The sequence below is a fragment of the Eptatretus burgeri genome, chromosome 4, assembly GCF_056783735.1.
Source record: "Eptatretus burgeri isolate ZD-2024b chromosome 4, Ebu_testis_v1, whole genome shotgun sequence".
Taxonomy (NCBI): domain Eukaryota; kingdom Metazoa; phylum Chordata; class Myxini; order Myxiniformes; family Myxinidae; genus Eptatretus; species Eptatretus burgeri.
Window position 1 is genome coordinate 135,676,101 of NC_140964.1, and position 19,813 is coordinate 135,695,913.

General features: G+C 35.4%; 1 protein-coding gene across 7 annotated transcripts in view; it reads right to left on the reverse strand.

The window, feature by feature from the left end:
* LOC147029186 (protein FAM200C-like) overlaps positions 1-19,813 on the reverse strand; it is a 297,542-nt gene that overhangs the window by 64,066 nt on the left and 213,663 nt on the right. For 5 of the 7 annotated variants that reach the window (XR_015056816.1, XM_085876335.1, XM_085876338.1 and 2 more), the window contains one exon: positions 18,266-18,403. Coding sequence is in view for 6 of the 7 variants with exons in the window: in XM_085876335.1 (XP_085732461.1) it covers positions 18,266-18,403 (138 nt within the window). In the remaining variant the exon portion in view is untranslated. Of the gene's footprint in view, positions 1-16,501; positions 16,569-16,910; positions 17,019-18,265; positions 18,404-19,813 lie in introns of those variants that run through there. The other 2 variants (XM_085876337.1, XM_085876336.1) reach the window with 2 other exon arrangements.

The window sequence follows — 19,813 nt, forward strand, 5'->3', positions numbered from 1 at the left end:
CTTCATCAACATCAAAACCGAATGATAAAATCTTCACTCCGCTCAGATATTTAATAATTTGTCTCGTTCCTTCTGGATTAGTTTCTAATATCCCAACACCACCAGATTTTAGTTTCTTTAACTCACTCTTACAATGTGAATATTTTGTTGTACCAAGAGAAACCTCCTCAAATATTTGTCCTTCATTCCTCAATCGCATATGTTCCTCCACTGAAATATAGTGATAATCTTCACCTTTTACTTCTCCAGGTCTTATTGCTCTAGTTGTTGTTGATACAATGCGTATCACGGGGTGTTTTTTAAGTAAATTTACAATATTCTCATTTGTACTACACAAGAACCTTGATTTATGAAAGTTTTTTCCAGAAGCAGATTTACCCACAAGATTTATAATAATAGTTGTCATTTATATATGTAATTGTTTATAAAACAAAAAATATATCCCTTAATATCTCATCTTGTTTCACAACAATATATTTATATTTTTCAGTCGTGTGCTTCATATAATCCTCAAATTTCTTTTTACTACATAATGGAGAACAATTATCTCTCCAAAAATTATTGATATCTATTGAATTTAACTTGAATAAAATAAAAGTATTAGCATTGTTTCTGATGGAACATCGAGGAACTTGAAAGTACGATTGACTAAGATAAATACAATTACAAGAAGAATGTCTCCCTCTTGTGAAGTAGCTGTACATTACCGTTTGGATTGTCTCATGAACACAATCATCAAAGAAAACGAGGTTCTTTTTGATTTATCCAAATCTTGGGTAGACGATATATCATCCGTATTATCACTAAGAATACAAGTTATAAGATTTGATTTCTTTTTACATCTCTGTGTATCACAAAATAGTTGAATTATATCTTCAATGTTATAATCATTTAGGTTTTTTTGACGTTTAAATAAACCTATTATATCTTCTTTTTGAAGACCAGCATTAAAACCTTGTGAGAGTAGTTGATACTCTGGTTGAAAACTCGACTTTGTGAAAATTATTAAATTATCATAATCTAAAAAGTTGGGAGTGAGGAGCATTTTTAAAAGTAAGCAGGTTTTTCCACATCCACTTGAACCAACTATGAGACATCTTAATGAATTTGGGAGATTTTTATGGTTGTTAAATTTTATCTTATTTTCCCAAATAGGTAAAAAATCATTCATTTATATATTTGAAAAACAGGTTATTTAATTTATTATTGGCTTTTTTTAGAAACTCTATATTTTATCCTAAGTTCAGGTTTAATTTCAAGATAATCCATTATTTTATTTATACAATATCTTGTGTTGATATTTCCCTGAAAATTACATCCATGAATAATATACAACAACAATCCTTTGAACATTTCTCTTATACGTTCAGTTTCTTCCCTTGTAAGGAAAGGTGTGTTATCATCCTCATACTTTACATTCATTTCTCTAATCAATCTTGTAAAGTAATTCATTTTTTGGTGTAAATCTAAAAGAATTATTTTCCTTTTATATTTTTTATTATCATTAATTAGAAGATAATCACAGAATATACATTGTTTATAGGCTTTTGACTCTGTGTTTAATCCCTGTCTTTCACACGCAGGACAATTCTCAAATTTGTCATATGGAGAATCAGGAAAGTCTAGCATATTTATAAAGTAAAACTTTACTTAAACTGAAATTCATCTATACTTTTAGTTGTATATTACCATCGATATCGATATACTTTTTTCATTATCAGATTCAACGACAACATTTTTTATATTAAAGGTAATTTTAAAATTATCGTTAACTACTATTGAACGAAATGTCATTTCACCTGATATATTAACATCCTTTATTTCATCAAGATTTACATCTTTAGGGTTGTTGAAAAAAATACAAATTTCTCCTTGCATATTACAGATGGTCTTATCTTTTCTTTCTAAAGCTTCATCCATAAGGTTTTTGTTCTTTGATACTTTTTCTTGTTTCATTGCTTTTTCTAGTTTTGAATATATTACTAGAAGGAGAGGAGAAACTTTTGTTAGAGATACTTTAATTGATGTTCTACCAGGTATACTAAAAGCCCTTCCACTGAAGGAAATTGAAGAACTCATATTATTTACCATAATAGTTTTTATCCAATAGTTGTTATATTTATCTTTGTTCAATTTTACATCCTTGACATATTTCACAGTATCTTTAACAGATGAAGAGATTGATTGAAACTTGTCTTTTGTGTCTTGAAACATTGTATTTATTAAGTGAAAAGTTGGAGGATAAAATGTTTTTAAGCACAGATTCACCTATAAATTAAACGAAATTTTCATCAAGAAAATTTTAGTTTAAGCAAAGTTTTATTCTATAAATATGGTGAATACAACGTACTGCGATGTTTGTAATCACGAATATAAACATTATAGAAAACACCTCCGAACCAACAAACACACATTTAATCTATTTCATCAAATATCTCCTCTTGAGTTGGAAAGAAAACATTGTGATATCTGTTCAAAGGATGTTTTGAAGAGTAGTTATAATCAACATCTTCAATCACAAAAACACAAGAAAAATGAGTTTAAAGTAAAGGGAGACTATTATATTAAAAACACTGATGAGGCATTTAAAGGGCATATAAAAATAAGGATTTTTCAATTTGGAGAACCCAGTCCATCATCAATAGCTGAATCAATTGAAATAGTGAAACCCGATGTTGAAAAATTTATTAAAAAGACATTAAAAGAAATAAAAACTTTAAAGTTTTATATGGGAGTGAAAATGAATATGAAAAGACAAGATGAAGAACAAACTCCTTATATGAGAACAGATCTTCATTTTATAACATCATTTCAAGATTTTTTGAATAGTGGGGTTTATGAAGAACTATCAAGACAAGAGGAGGATGTTGATAATACAGTGGTAGGAAGTGGATTCAATATTAAAAAAATCATCTTTTTAGATATACACATTCTAAAATCAAACCCTCTTAAAGCTTCTTCTTATATTGAATTACCAAAAGAAATAAAACTAAAGAAGGCAGTTGTTAATATTAAGAACAATGATAATAAATGTTTTCTCTGGTCTGTTCTTGCTCACTTACATCCACCAAAATGTAATTCAGAAAGAGTAAAACAATATATGAAATATGAGAATACCTTGGACATTAAAGATTTTAAATTCCCAATGCCATTAACAGATATTCCTAAATTTGAGAAAAAGAATAATCTTTCTATTAATGTATATGGATTAACGGATACAAACAAAGTTCGAATATTAAAAATTTCAAACAACTATAAAAATGAAGAAACACACATTGACCTTTTATATTTTAGTGTTGGAAAGAATTCACATTACACATACATCAATAATTTATCAAGATTAATCTCTTCTCAGGTATTCAGAACAGCAAAACAAAATATATCCTTGTGTTTATGTCTTAATTCATTTCATACAAAAGAACGATTAGAACAACATTCAAAATATTGTAGTAATCATAAATCAGCTGTAATTACAATGCCTAAACCTGGTGAAAAGATTTATTTTGAAGATTATAATAAATCTATCATGCACCCATTTGTGATATACGCTGATTTTGAATGTATCCTTAAAAAGATAAATACTGCTTCTCCTAATCCAAAAGAACCATATACAAATAAATATCAAAAACATATTCCTTGTGGTTTTTGTTATTATATCAAATCATCTGTTGGAGAAAAGTATAACAAACTTGAACATTATCGTGGAAAAAATGCTTCACAAGAGTTTGTAAAACGATTAGAAAAGGATTGTATAAGACTCACTAAATTAATGAAAGAAACAAATGAACCGATGAAATTAACCAAAGAAGAAAAATTAGAATTTAGAATGAACAATATCTGTCATATTTGTGAGGGGGAAATTAAGGAGTTTAAAGTTAGAGACCATTGTCATCTTACTGGTAAATATAGAGTTCGCGCTCATTCCTGTTGTAATCTTAATTATAAATTACCTTCTTTTATTCCAGTCTTTCTTCACAACAGCGCCAACTATGATACACATCTATTTATAAATGAACTTTCAAAAACACCAGGGAATATTTCTGCTATAACAAACACAAGTCAAAAGTATATTTCATTTTTGAAAATGATATTCACAAAACCTATAACTCGTATTAGGTTTTAGATTCTTACAAGTTTATGGGAACACCACTAGCCTACCTCGCATCAAATCTAAGCTCCACAGACTCTTTTCCAAATCTTAATTCATTCTTTCCAAAAGAGGAAATTCTCACTAAAGAGGAAATTCAGATTAAAGATGAAATTCTGATTAAAGAAGGAATTCTTACGAGAGAGGAAATTCAAACAAGGAATGAAATTCAAAGTAAAGAGAAAATTCTTACAAGTAAGGGAATTTATCCTTATGATTATATGGATTCATTTATGAGATTTAAAGAAACACAACTTCCTTCAAAAGAAAGTTTCTATAATAACCTTTATGAAGAAGAGATAAGTGATAAGGAATATAAACACGCACAAGAAATATGGAAAATATTTAAGATAAAGAACCTTGGAGAATATCACGATTTATATCTAAAAACAGATGTTTTATTGTTAGCTGATGTGTTTGAAGCTTTTAGATCACTCTGTCATAATAAAAATTGTTATGGATTAGACCCTGCCCACTATTTCACAGCTCCTGGTTTAGCTTGGAGTGCAATGTTGAAAATGACAAAACAAGATATAGATTTAATCAGTGATGTTGATATGCTTTTGATGATTGAGAAGTCCAAGAGAGGTGGAATATCACAAGTATGTTCAAAAAGATATGCGAAAGCAAATAATAAATATCTCCCAAATTATGATAGTGAAAAAGATAGTAATTATTTGATGTATTTTGATGCTAATAATTTGTATGGATGGGCAATGTCTCAATCTCTACCTTATGGTAAATTAGAGTGGGTGGAAGAAAAGGATTATGAAAAGGCTTTGATGAATATTGTTATTTCTTCTCAAGAGGAATTGAATGACGAAGAAGAAGGTTATTATTTTGAAGTTGATTTGAGGTACCCGAGTGATCTTCATAATAAGCATAAAGACCTTCCTTTTGCATGTGAGAAAGAAACCCCAAAGAAAGAATGGTTAAGTGATTATCATAAAAGTTTTAATATTAAAGGCAAATCAACAGAAAAGTTATTAACAACATTCTATGATAAAGAGGGATATGTTTTACATCAGAGAAGCTTAAAACAGTTTTTGAGAGAAGGATTGAGAGTAGCTAAAATTCATAGAGTTTTAAAATTTAAACAAAGTCCTTGGGTGAAAAAGTATATTCAATTCAATACAGATATGAGAGCAAATACAAAAGTAAAATTTGAAGGGGACTTTTATAAATTAATGAATAATGCTGTATTTGGAAAGACTATGGAAAATGTTAGAAACAGGCAAAACATTAGATTCGCAACATCTTGGAAAGAAGCTTCGAGATTGATAAATAAACCAAGTTTTGAGAGAGAAGAGGTTTTTTCAGAGAACTTTTCTGCAATTCATATGAAAAAGGAAAGTATTGTAATGGATAAACCAATTTATATTGGAACAGCAGTTCTTGATTTATCAAAGATATTGATGTATGATTATTTGTATAATGACTTAAAGAAAGAGTATGGTGAAAATGTTTCATTGTTGTATATGGATACTGATAGTTTTATCCTAGATATAAAAACTGATGATGTTTATGAAGATATGAAAGAAAATATTGGAGTATATGATACAAGTAATTTCAGCAAGAAGAGTGAGTTATTTTCCAAAAGAATGAAAAGGTTATTGGTAAGTTTAAGGATGAGTTGGGTGGAAAAGTAATGAGTGAGTTTATTGGATTGAGAGCAAAGGCATATGCTTATAAGTATGGTGAACAGATTGATAAGAGGTTAAAGGGAATAAAGAAATATGTAATAAAGAAATCAATAACTTTTAGAAATTATTATAATTGTTTGATGAATAAGAAAAGAAGAATATAGGAAAATGAATACAATAAGAAGTTATAAACATAACATATATAGTGAAGAAGTAAATAAAAAGGCATTAGGAGCCTTTGATGATAAGAGATTTATTTTAGATAATGGAATAGATTGTGTTCCATATGGATATTGTATGATAGAGTGTATAAAATAGATTATGTTTTAACGATGGGAAGATGGGTTAGGGTTTTTAAAGGGCGACCGCTTTTTTCACAATATATAAATGGTTAAACCAAGTATTAATCAAACTAAAGAGTGGAGAAAATCTCAGTCTTGGTATATAAATGGAAAACATAATGAATGTGAAAAATATCAAATAAGTCTTATTGAAAACATAACTAAAACAAAGGTAAATAAAACAAATAAGCGAATTAATTTAAAAACTAGTAAGTTAGAGGATGTAAAGAAAAAAATGAATATCCTTGAATGGACTGAAAACTTTGATGGTTATCAATTGAACAATGAAAAAACAATTTACTATAATCTCAAAATGATATGTGGCTCAGGAGGTGGTCAGATGAGAGCATTAAGAGAAGTTTATCATTTCGTAATGGCACAAATGGGGTATCTTAAAAAATATAAAGATTCAAATGTTTTGTTTGTCAATATTTTAGATGGGGATTATTGTGCAAAGAAAATTAAACTATTGAAGGAATTTGAGAATGAACAAATCTTTATAGGTTCAATGAGTGAGCTGTTCAACCCCCAGGTGTTCAATTCAATGAGGTTCAACCTCCAAGTTAAAAGGGGAGACAAATAAATATACCTTGGGATAAAAAGGGGATTTATTTTTAGGGAAAAAAAATATAAATCGCTGAAAATCCCCCATTCATTTACATGGGGCAAAGTGAGCCAGAATCAGTATTCTTACCCTACTGTTATGTCTATCTTTATTCAATTTTACATCCTCGACATATTTCTCAGTATCTTTTACAAATGAAGAGATTGAACTTGTCTTTTGTGTCTTCATGCATTATCTTTATTTAGAGAAAAAAGTTGGAGGATAAAATGGTTTAAAGCACAGATTCACCTTGAAATTAATGGAATTTTCATCAAGAAAATTATATTTTAAGCAAAGTTTTATTCTATAAATATGGTGAACACAACGTACTGCGATGATTGTAATCATGAATATAAATGTTATAAAAAAAAACACCTTCAAACCAACAAACACATTCAATCTTTTCAGACAAATATCTCCACTTGACCAGGAAACAAAACATTGTGATAGATGTGATAATGATATTCTTAAAAAACAAGTGGTGCCAGGCACAACAAATCCCACCCATTTAAGGCATAAAGTTATTTTGGGGATCAAATTTAAATTTGATACATCCTTAACCTGAATGTTGATTATAAGGAATAGAATAAGGAATAGTTTAGTCTTAGTTTGAAGTCAATTAAACTATTTTTGACGAAGTTATGACCGTAAAATGATTTTGACCTTTCAAGGCCACATAAGGTCAAAGGTCATGGTGTCAAATGAAAGCCAATAAAGGGCTTGATATATGTCTTCCATAGTAAACATGCATATTCCATACCTTTTTTGAATTATAATGGAAAATTTGTAATTTTGACCGATGACCATGACCCCCAAAAACTTCTGACCCTACCGATCTTCACAAATATGCATTTTTCACTGTATAGTAGGAATGGGTTGGGTTATAAGTGACAAATAGAATAAGGTTCACTATAAGCTTAGTTGGAAGAAAATCAGATCATTTTTGACGAAGTTATGAGCGAAAAACGATTTTGATCTTTTCGTGACCTTGACCTTGACCTTTGATCCAATTGGACCAAAAAGTTAATGGGGTCGTCCAAGGTTCATTGCCCACCTGTGGATTAAATTTGATAATGTTTGCTAAAGCCGCTTTGCGGTAAAGTTGCTAACAGATACACAGACAAACAAACAAAGACAAATAAAAAAATAAAAAAACCAATGTCACCCCCAGGGTGACCAGTATCTTGCCAAAATGTGAACATAAGTGACTTATTTATTCGATTAAAGTTACTCAAAAAATAAGGGTTTCGTCGACCTTGATGCTTGACCTTTTTGTGACCTTGACCTTTATATTTTCATACGGTTAATGGTATCTGTCCAGGACCGTTGTACATGAAATATCAAGAGATTTTGATGAGAATTGCGGAAATAAAATTTTCATGAAAAATCTGTTTTTTCATCATGACGTCATCAAATGACGTGATAGCGTCAAACTTTTGACAGATCTGGAAAGCACTTATCAAGCGCTTTCATATGAGGTATTACTCGATATGGTATCGAAGATTTCAAAATTTGACCTTGGGGTCAAAAACTTTCGACCTCCAGCGCGAACCATGAAGGTCAAGGCCGATCGCCACCAAAAATTAATCAGCTGAGCGCCAGACCATGAACTATATTCCCATGAAGTTTGAAGACTATCCGATCAAAATTACTCAAAAAATAAAGGTTTTGTCGACTCCCCTGATTTGCGACAAAGTGACCTTGACCTTTGACCTTGAAAATTTTATGCGCTGAAAGGGACCTCTATAGGACTCTGATATGCAAAGTTACAAAAATTTCCAATGATAACTGTGCTCTGCAGAGTGATCGATATGTGATTACAGACAAACAAACAAAAAAAATAAAAACAAGCAGTCATAGACTGGTACTTACGAAATCGTCAACTTGACCTCTGACCTTGTTCAATAAAAGCTGTCTCTCGAGAAGGTAGCGACGCAAACCAGAAGTTTCTACGATGATTCTGTATCAAACCATCAAAAATCGTAATGTCGACCGAAGCAAAAATCTCCATTTCTCCACGCAATTATATTATACCTTAAAGTAACTCAACGACACGTCTGCTCGAGCACACTGCATCACGTGACGACCCGTGACGCGTCGAGTGAAATATTTTTTATACAATCTTAAAACGTCTCCAAAACATCCGATTTTTACCAGAATTTCGACAACCGAGTTTTAAGCGTTCGAAGCGATCGCAAAAATCGAAGACAAAATTAAAATCGAAGTTAAAACGAACTCGTAACGTCGAGCAAAGCAAAAATCTCCATTTCTCCACGCAATTATACCTTAACGTAACTCAACGACGCGTCTGCTCGAGCGCACTGCATCATGGGATGACCCGTGATGCGTCGAGTGAAATATTTTTTATACAATCTTAAAACGTCTCCAAAACATCTGATTTTTACCAGAATTTCGACAACCGAGTTTTAAGCATCCCAAGCGATCGCAAAAACCGAAGACAAAATTAAAATCGAAGTTAAAACGAACTCGTGACGTCGAGCGAAGCAAAAATACTCCATTTCTCCACATGAATTTACGGAATCATGTTTGACCTCACTGTGACCTTGACCTTTGACCGATTTTGACCAAAATCTACTCAGCCCCAGCCATCACCCTCCTGAATCACGTGCTGTAATTTGACATTGGTAGCTTCTTCCGTTCTCAAGTTATCGTGCCTACAAACAAACAAACAAACGGAAGTCATCAATATACTTACGAAATCTTTAGATTTCGTAAGTAATAAAAAAAACATACAAGCTGACTTACATATCTTGCAAAAACTTCGTTTTGGCAAGATAAAAATCAACGTTTTTGTTCCTCTTGAATACAGTTTTGCTGTAGTCATCAGGATATAATCTCTATTTCCACAAACACTGTGAACAGACTTGTGGGCAAAACAATGCAATGAAATTATTCTGCGAAATACAATCCCACTATGCTGGGTAGTTATTTGTGAAAGGAACGCAATTTCTGACGAGCAAATGACATGCTCAATCATCACTTGGATCCAGGAAACCAGACTGGTTGTGGTCCTAATGTACAAAGCAGATTGTGCTGCCACAACGGCTACTAAAACAAGCCTATGCAATGCTTATTAGCCTGCAACTCAAAACAGGGGGCACGGAAGTATTATGTACTTTGAGCTGAAGGTTTGCTTTTTAAAAGCTCTTTTCAACATGCACAGAGGATATCGTTTTCGCTGCTAATTGACCAATGCATTGTAGTCGCAAAGATTTGCATACCATGGAAAAGAGGTTTGCATTCGAGCCAATTAATTTGATGTGATTATATTCCAATGAAAATGGCATGCGGAGTGGATATTAATATGAATCATCATCATCTTCATCATCGTTTCGTATGCAGCATGTGGCTGCTGGTTGCATCATTGCTGGGAGAATGGCTGTGCAGCTGATCTCCCCTGGAGGTTGGAGTAGGAATGTTGAAATTGTTCAAGGTTGCGGCGATAACTCGCCGACTCTTCACGAAGGACACGGTGGTATCTTTATCGTTCACCAACTAATGCCGGCAGATGGGACGTCCAGTTTAATATTACACCGGAGGGACTGTGCACACATTGATGCCTTACCCTGGCTGCAAAACACCAGGATGACAGTTTATAGCTGGGTCAAGATTCAAACCCAGGCTAGAGAGCTCAGAGGTGAGTGTGCACACCACTCAGCCAACCTACCAGTCCGTTAATATGAATAGGAGGGAAACAATAGCTGTTGTGTACAGCCTGTGGCTGCTGGTTGCATCATTTTCTGGAGGTACAGCTGTGCTGCTGATGCAGTGCCCTCTATTACCAGTACACTGGTACTCATTTCGCCGACCTCAGAAGGATGACAGGCTGAGTCAACTCCACCTGGTGTTACTTCAACGGCAACAGGAGCACAAACTCAAGACCTTAAGATCTTAAGCCAGCCACTTTAACTGTAAAGCCAACACCAGGCCTTGGGAAACAATAGCACACAATGACTATTAATAAAACAAAACTGCATGAAGCAATGCTGTGAAAAGTGTTTTGCTGATCAGGTATCAAGGGAAATGAAATATAAAGCGAGAGCAGGATCGAAAGTAGACACGGAATCCACTTTTGGAAGTAGACACGTGGAGGCAGACACGGAAAAGAGATCTATTAACAAAACAGAAGGTTTTTTAAAAACCAAATAAACATCGTGCGGACAAAGCTCATGTCAGACGTTTCTACCATAGAGTGGTCTTCAACCGGGATTTGTATCCACCGTAAATACCAGTTGAAGACCACTGTCATAGAAACGTCAGAGCTGAATGTGCACAAGCAACAAATTCATCGGTTGGCGCAACTTCAATTTCTTTAACACAGAACTAAATAAAAACCAATGTCTTGCCAAAAGGTGACCACGTGTGACTTCTTTAAGGTCACACTGAGGTGAACAGAGCTGCTATCCACCAGGAGCGACTATTTGAGGAATATCTGCCGATGAGAGATTCCGATGAGAATCGGTCTCCAGAGTAACCATGAAAAAAATCCGTTTTTTCATCATGACGTCATCAAATGACGTCATAGCGTCAAACTTTTGACAGATCTGGAAAGCACTTATCAAGCGCTTTCATATAAGGTATTACTCAATATGGTATCTAAGATTTCAAAATTTGACCTTGGGGTCAAAAACCTAATCCTTATCCCTGTGTCGTAAGAGGCGACCAGGGTTGCGTCAGGAAGGGCATCCGGCGTAAAACATGTGCCAAATCACTATGCGGATCATACGGATGATCCGCTGTGGCGACCCCGAACGGGAGCAGCCGAAAGAACAAGAAGATCAACTTTACGATTTGATGAATACAACAAGTTAGAACTTTATAGAGGAGAAGATGCCTCAGAGGAGTTTGAAAGACAATTGGAAAAAAGACTGTGGAAGACGAAGAGAAATAATGGTTAAAACCTATAAACCAATGTCATTCACAAAGGGAGAGAAAAAGGAATTTAGAAAGAACAGTATCTGTCATATTTGTGAGGAGAAAATTGAGGGAGTTGTCAAAGTTAGGGATCATTGTAAACTTACTGGTAAATATGTATTAACATAAAGTCAATGAAATATGAGGCTTGGAGTCCTCATTCACGTTGTAATCTTAATTACAAGCCCCCAAGCTTTATTCCTGTCTTTCTTCACAACAACGCTCACTATGACACACATCTATTTATAAATGAACTTTCAAAGACATCTGGAAATATTTCTGCCATTCCTAACACAGATCAAAAATACATCTCATTCACAAAAACAATTCATACATCCCCCATCACCCATATCAGATTTCTTGACACATACAAGTTTATGGAAAGTCCATGATCTAACTTTGCATCAAATATTAAAAACTTACCAAATCTTAAATCACATTTCTCAAATCAAGAAGAGATTGATCTCTTATCACAAAAGGGAATATATCCCTATGATTATATGGATTCATTTGAGAAGTTTAAAGAAACACAACTTCCTTCAAGGGAAAGTTTCAACAGCAAGTTGAATGAAACTCATATTTCCGATAGAGATTATAGACAAGCTTAAAAGGTTTGGGAGAAGTTTAATATAAAGAATCTTGGAGAATATCATGATTTGCATCTGAAAACTGATGTGTTTGAAACTTTTAGAATAGTCTGTCATAACAAAAATTCTGATGGATTTGACCCCGCTCACTATTACACAGCCCCGGGTTTGGCTTGGAGTGCAATGTTAAAAATGACAAAACAGGATTTGGAATTAATCAGTGATATAGATACGCTTTTAATGATAGAGAAGGATAAAAGAGGAGGAATATCTCAAGTATGTTACAAGAGATATGCAAAAGCCAATAACAAATATCTTCCTGATTATAATAAGAATGAGGACAACTTCTACCTGATGTATTATGATGCAAACAATTTGTATGGGTGGGCTATGTTTCAATCTTTACCTAATGGAAAACTGAAATGGGTTGCAGAAAAACATTCTGAAAAAGTTTTACAAGGCATTGTTGTCTCCTCTCAAAAAGAATTGGATGAAGCTGAAGTTGAGGATGTGAGGATGTTGAGCTCGTGGAGAGATTCACTTACCTTGGCAGTGATATTCATGTCTCTGCTGGCTGCGAGTCAGAGGTCAATAGACGTCTGGGTCAGGCCTGGGGAGTCATGGATTCACTGGATCATGGGGTGTGGCGCTGCCGGTACTTGTGCGGGAGGACGAAAGTCCGAGTCTTCAGGTCCTTGGTACTCCTAGTCTTGCTCTATGGGTGCGAGACTTGGACTCTGACCAAGGATCTGAGACGGAGACTTAATTCCTTTGGTACCAGGTCTCTTCGGAGAATTCTTGGCTATCGCTGGTTGGATTTTGTGTCCAACGAGCGGTTGCTGAGAGAGACTCGGATGAGATTTGTTACCTGCATAGTCCGTGAGCGTCAGTTGTGGCTGTATGGACATGTGGCTCGTTTTCCTGACGCTGATCCTGCTTACCAGATTCTCTCAGAGAGGGAGTCTGATGAGTGGAGGAGGCCAGTGGGCCGACCACGTGCCTCATGGTTGCAGCAGGTTGACCATCATCTCAAGGAGATGGGGATGGGCCTGGCATCTGCCTGGGGGATGGCCAGACGGAGGCCCCTGGAGTACCGGCGGAAAGTGGACGCAGCGACGCGCTGTTCTGGCACATGCTCCAATACCTGACCTGACCTGAAGTTAGATATTATTTTGAGGTTGATTTAAAATATCCAGAACTTCATAACAAACATACAGACCAACCTTATGCCCCTGTTAAAGAAAGTCCAAGAAAAGAATGCTTAAGTGATTACCAACAGTCATTTAATATAAAAGGTAAATCTACAGAAAAACTACTTACGACATTAAATGAAAAAGAAAGTTATGTTTTGCATCAAAGGAACTTGAGACAATATTTATCTGCTGGGTTGAGAGAGGAAAAATCATAGGATTTTGAAATTTAAACAGTCATTGGTTAAAGAAGTATATTGATTTGAATACAAAACAGGAGAACAGAAGCAAAAACAGATTTTAAGAAGGACTTTTATAAATTAATGAATAATGCTGTATTTGGAAAGACGATGAAAAATGTTCGGAAGAGGCAAAACATAAGACTTGCTGCATCTTGGAAACAGGCTTCAAAGTTAATGAATGGACCAAGTTTTAAGCGAGCGGAGATGTTTTCAGACAACAATTGTGCTATTCATTTGAAAAAAAAAAGAGTATTGAAATGGATAAATCTATTTAGAAAGGAACATCAATTACTGACTTGTCAAAGTTGTAAATGTATGACTCTTACGATACTAATTTAAAACCAAAGTATAAGGATAATGTATCATTGTTATCTGTGGATACAGATAGTTTTATATTAGAAATTAAGACAAGTGATGTATATGAGGATATGATTGATGATATTCATATACATGATACAAGTACTTACAAGTCAGGTGATGTGTTGTTTTCATCAAAGAATAAGAAGATTATTGGTGAGATTAAAGATGAATTGGGTGGGAAGGTAATGAGTGAATTTATAGGATTGAGATCAAAGTCTTATACTTATAAATATATTGCTAATAATAATATTGAAGGGCATGATAAGAAGCAAAAGGGAATAAAGAAAAATGTAATCAAACAAACAATAAAATTTAAACATTATGACAACTGTTTGACCTTCAAGAAGGAAGAGTATTGAAAAATGAATACAATAAGAAGTTATAAACATCAATTATTTACAGAAGAGGTGAATAAGAAAGCATGAGGAGCTTTTGATGATAAAAGATACATTTTAGAGAATGGAAGCAATCGTCTCCATTATGGTTATAAGTGTTAGTGTTGAGATATTTAAGTGTTAAGATATTGGGTTGGGGATTTTAATGGGCTACCGCCATCTTTTACTGATTTATAAATGATAGATCCCAGCAACAACAAAACCAAAGAGTGGAGATGTAATCAGCCTTGGTATTTAAATGGGAAACATAATAAATGTAAGAAATATCAAATAAGTCTTATTGAAGAAATAACCGGGGAAAAAGTAGATAAAACAAATAAGCAGATATATTTAACGACAAATAAGTTGGAGCATGTAAAGAAAAAAAATATATCCTTGAATGGACTGAAAAATTTGATGGTTTTCAATTGAACAGTGGAAAAACAATTTACAACAATCTCAAAATGATACGTGGCTCAGCAGGTTGTCAGACAAGAGCATTAAGAGAAGTTTATCATTTTATCTTTGCTCAACAAAGATACTTCAACCAACAAGCAAGTTCCAAGTTATTTTTTGTGAATGTAATCGATGGAAATGAATGTGATAAGAAAATTAAGTTATTGCCGAAAGTAGAACATGGACAAATATTCGTTGGTTCGCTCTTCGAATACAATGAAAATATGAAAGGACTGTAATTATGTTGGGGGGGGGGAAGTGCTTTCATCAGTAAGTCTGACTTTTTCATATGCTTGTATGGGAGGGAAGGGATAGGTGGGGAGGAAGTGAGTCTCCCATTTTGAGCTTTTGGGGCTTGGGTCAGATAGTTTTTCCCTTTTCCCTATTCATTGGAATGGGTGCCCGAGAAGCAACATTTATCATCTACTGCTGCACTCCTCTTCCTCCCTTTCTCATCATCGCACAACGTTGTGACTCAGCCGAACAGGAATGGCTGGCATCTTGCCCAGCATGAACACAAGAATCGCACATCCATTTCGTCGTGCCAAGAGGAGAGCAAAAACAAGATGCTCTTAGTCGATCGTGTCCTCCACCAAATCTGTCCTCCTAACCACTGTCCTCTCACAACTGTCTGCTCTTCGATCATGCCCCCTACTCGTGTCACACTCACCAATCATACGCTTCGCGGGCGTGACTTAATGGTACTAAGCCGGGAAGGCAGGGTTTCTTGCTTGCTTGGACGTGCGGCATTGGTATTATTGTTGTTGTTGTTGTTGTTGTTGTTATTATAAGAACGTAATTTTATTGCTGGCTTATTGATGCAAAAATGGAGGAAAAGGTCACATGGAGCAATTACATACTGGTGGAAATTGGCCTTTTCCAGAATCTAATTAACGCAGCACCACCCCCCCCACCCCTCCCCCCGTGTGGTGACAAGTCACACTTCAGCTCACAGTTTCCCCACTTAATTTACATTGAGATGTCTCTGACATGTCCACAGATCAAGCAACTCAATACAATCGGAACTTTCCTGAGAAATTCCTCAATCTACCCCAACAATAACAACACAGCCACCCCCCCCTCCACTTGCCCCGGAACCGTAGCTCCTGCAAGGTTCAATGCCGGCATTACCATTCCAGCCTTATCACTTTCCAACTCGCACCTAATTAGCCGATTTAATAAATTAGGAGCGGCTGTGGAAAACGAGCCGGAGCTAACTTACCTATTCTCCTTAACGTTTTACACCCCTTAAACACATCAATTCGAATATTTGCAAAACTCTTGGTTCCTTGCTCCTAACTCCTGGGGCAGGTAGAAAATGTCACAAAGCACACACAACAAATCTACTGTAAAAGACAAAACTTAATTAAAGAGCTTTTTAACACTTCTGCAACCCCCATATAATGAAAGGGGGTTTGTGCAACCCCCTTTCAACTATTCGGTCTCTGAAAGCCAAACAGCTGTTTTGCTGTATGCCCTACTGGGGAGGGTCTCCTCACCATCCAGCCTCTCTTGGCCTTGTCTGAGGAGCCAGGGATCCCCTTACCGCAATTCGCCCAATTAAATGTACCTTCTGACGGGTCCCCATTTCCAGACAGCAACGGCTGCCAGAGACAAATTACCTCAGGGGGAGCCGCAGTCACCGCTCCTCCAGAGCTTGATCCATTCCTGCACACCTCCATATTTTCCCTACCCACACAATCAAACATCTCATTTTCTCCCCTGTTACCATTCAATTCTCAAACATTGCAATGCAAAAATGGTGGTCGTGTTCCAACACTGCCATTGCTTGCTTACATGTTATAATTTATTACATTTATTCTCTTACATTTATTCTCCTGACTTACATTTATTCTCCAAACACAATTAAATTCTTCACACATAACAGACAACATCACAAGACAATTATGGTTTCCAAAATCTATCCCTTTACTGACCAGAGTCACTCTCGCCCACTCCCATCTAAATTACCATTGTCCAAATTTCGAGCAAAACTGTACCCTTGGGACAACAAGCACCAAGGCACTTTACCCGAAGTGCCAATCGGGTCATCGCAGGTTGGTCGGGTCCAAGAGCATCATCCACCCCTTCTCGTTCTCTTCGCATCGCACCCTTCCAATCTACCCCATGGGTCTGGAACTGTGAACCAGAATAGAACCAAGTTCCTTGACTTTGCAAGAAATCATGGACTTATGGCAGCTGATTTATGGTTCAGCACCCACAGGCTCATTTGCTGGACTTGGTAGTGCAACTGTGGGGGCTGGATTATTAAATGTAATATAATAATCATGGATAAACAAAATTTATTTCGTTCTTGTCTTGAATAAATTAATTAACTTGGTTTAGAAATGATTGACTAGTCGAGCTCATAGACATGCATGCTGATGGAGCGAAGATATGCATGATGATTAAGCAAGGTACACATACTGAGTGAGCTTGTAAGAAAAACATACACTCAGTCCAAATAACATACACGTTAAGATGCATCTGTGAAATGAAATCTTGACCTGTGAACAAGGTTGTCAGCAGAATTAAACAATGACTCTCTCTTACCCCCATCTCATCATATAATTAAACTAGTAAACTGCAAAAACAATTCAATGTTAAAATGTAAAGCGTGTTGAACTGGAGCTCCAAAAACACAATTAGTGGGGCAACTTCGCTAAATATAGCAGAACAATTGTGCAGTTTGTGAACAAAGCACCAAATTTGGCACACTAGTAGCCTATCATATTATGAACAGATTTGGATATTGGGCCATCTCAAAATTTTTGATGGCAGTGGAAAATGGCTGCCACAGCCATCAGCGGCTGAATTTGAGATGGCCCAAAATCCAAATCTGTTCATAATATGTTAGGCTACTCATGTGCCAAATTTGGTGCTTTCCTCACAAAATGCACAATTGTTATGCTCAGTTGCCCCACTAAATCATCTTCAACGAGATCATGCAATTTTGTGCTACTGTTTCTTGTTGTTCTTTCGCAAGTAATTCTGCATGGAAATCATGACTGCATGTTGTATAAAAAGACGCATCCGAGCTTATTTCATGTTCACAAAATGTGGGGATGAAAAGGAACAATGAGAAAAATACATTTGAGGGAATGCGAAAATGGGAAGGTGGGTCGTGGGGGGGGGGGAAGGAAAGATATTTGGGGGTGGTAGGATTCAAGAGGAAGGAGAGGAGGCTGTATGAAGAATCTTTACTGGAATGCAAATCAACCTTTATAACAGAGAGTAACAAACTTTCCAGTTGGAATCAAAATGGAATTGTTTTCCCCACAAACTGGGAACAAATTTCCCATCACCATAAATGATGTGATGGACAGAAAATGAGTCAAATGACCATTTTCTAGTCATAACACAGTACTCTGTTAAGTTCCACAAACCTGGATCAACACGAGGAGAAGCACTGCTGGATTCTTTCGTTGATACATCATCTGACTCTTCAATCTGAACAGATGACTTCCAAAGGTTTTGAGGAATATCCATTTGGAAATCATTTCCCTCTTCCAGATCACCTTCACCTGCACACAAGTCGACATTTAACCCAACAATGTAGAAAGAAGGTTGACATGTAAACTGCAGTTGTTGAAGTTTACTTTAAACTCAGACCTTGATTCAAGTTTAAATTAAAGTATTGGATTTTTAAAGATTCTTTTTCAAAGAAAGACCAAATTGTTCGGAAAACAAACCAATTTTCACATTTTGTGAGTTTTATCCACCAGAACAGTGTTTCTCAACCGGGGTTCCCTGGAACCCTAGGGTTCCGCAAGAAGTCGCTAGGGGTTCCGTGAGAAACAGTAATAAATAGGCTAATGTATTTTTTGTTTGATTTAATATTCGTAATTTTACTATACACGAACGGCATGTTGTTGGAAACTCCTTGGTTATTATAATAGAGGCTTCAACCTCATATCATTTACAATTATAACAACCATAGGGAATGTATTTAACGATGTCTATATGGCGCCAGTGTGAAACTGCCCTCACTGGTTAGTGGACGTCCTGTACGCGACGGATTTGTGTATCATTGAGTGGCTGACTCAAATACGGGACGCATGCACGGTGTCCATCTATCTTCTCTGTGCTTCCGAGCACGAAGTCAGTTAGTCTGTCTATCTCTATCTCTATCTCTATCTCTATCTCTATCTCTATCTCTATCTCTATCTCTATCTCTATCTCTATCTCTATCTCTCTCTCTCTCTCTCTCTCTCTCTCACCTTTATTTGTTTAAGTTTTGTTTATCAAGTTACATGAGGTGTTTTTTTAAATTGTCAAACAGACTCGGGGTTGACAAACACTTTCAAAAATGACGTTTTAAAATTGACCAAGCAGCACAACCCAATTACAAAGCAAGCAGATTGGCCCAATTCAATCAGATATTTTAGTGGTTTGAAACATGTGTTTGAACAGTGAATCGCAGAAACTTGCGAGAAACGACCTCATGATGTCATCAATGTAAACAAAACAAGAGTAATAGGAGGTACGACGCAGCTGCGATAGCGCATAAGTCTAATATATATTTTTTTTTAATCGAATATTTAAAACCTCGGTGTGAGGTCTCATAAACGAGCAGTATGTTTTTTTTTCATTGCCAATAAATTTGACAAAAAGGGGGTGATTTTTTCCTTAAACCAGGTATCCGAAAAAAAAAAAATTATATTTACCACATGAACTACGATAAAAATATAAGAGCTAGATATTAATAATGGTATATAATAATTTTTATGCAGGGGTTCCCTGAGACATGAAAACTATTTCAAGGGTTCCACAAGGGTAACAAGGTTGAGAAACGCTGCACCAGAAGGTTGGAGTTTGTTTTTCAAAGAAAAATGAAAAAAAAACATCAGATTGTTCAACCCAAGATTTCCAAGAAATGAGGAATTATTTGATAAATTTTGATGTTTAACCAAGGACATGCTTGTCCACACCTC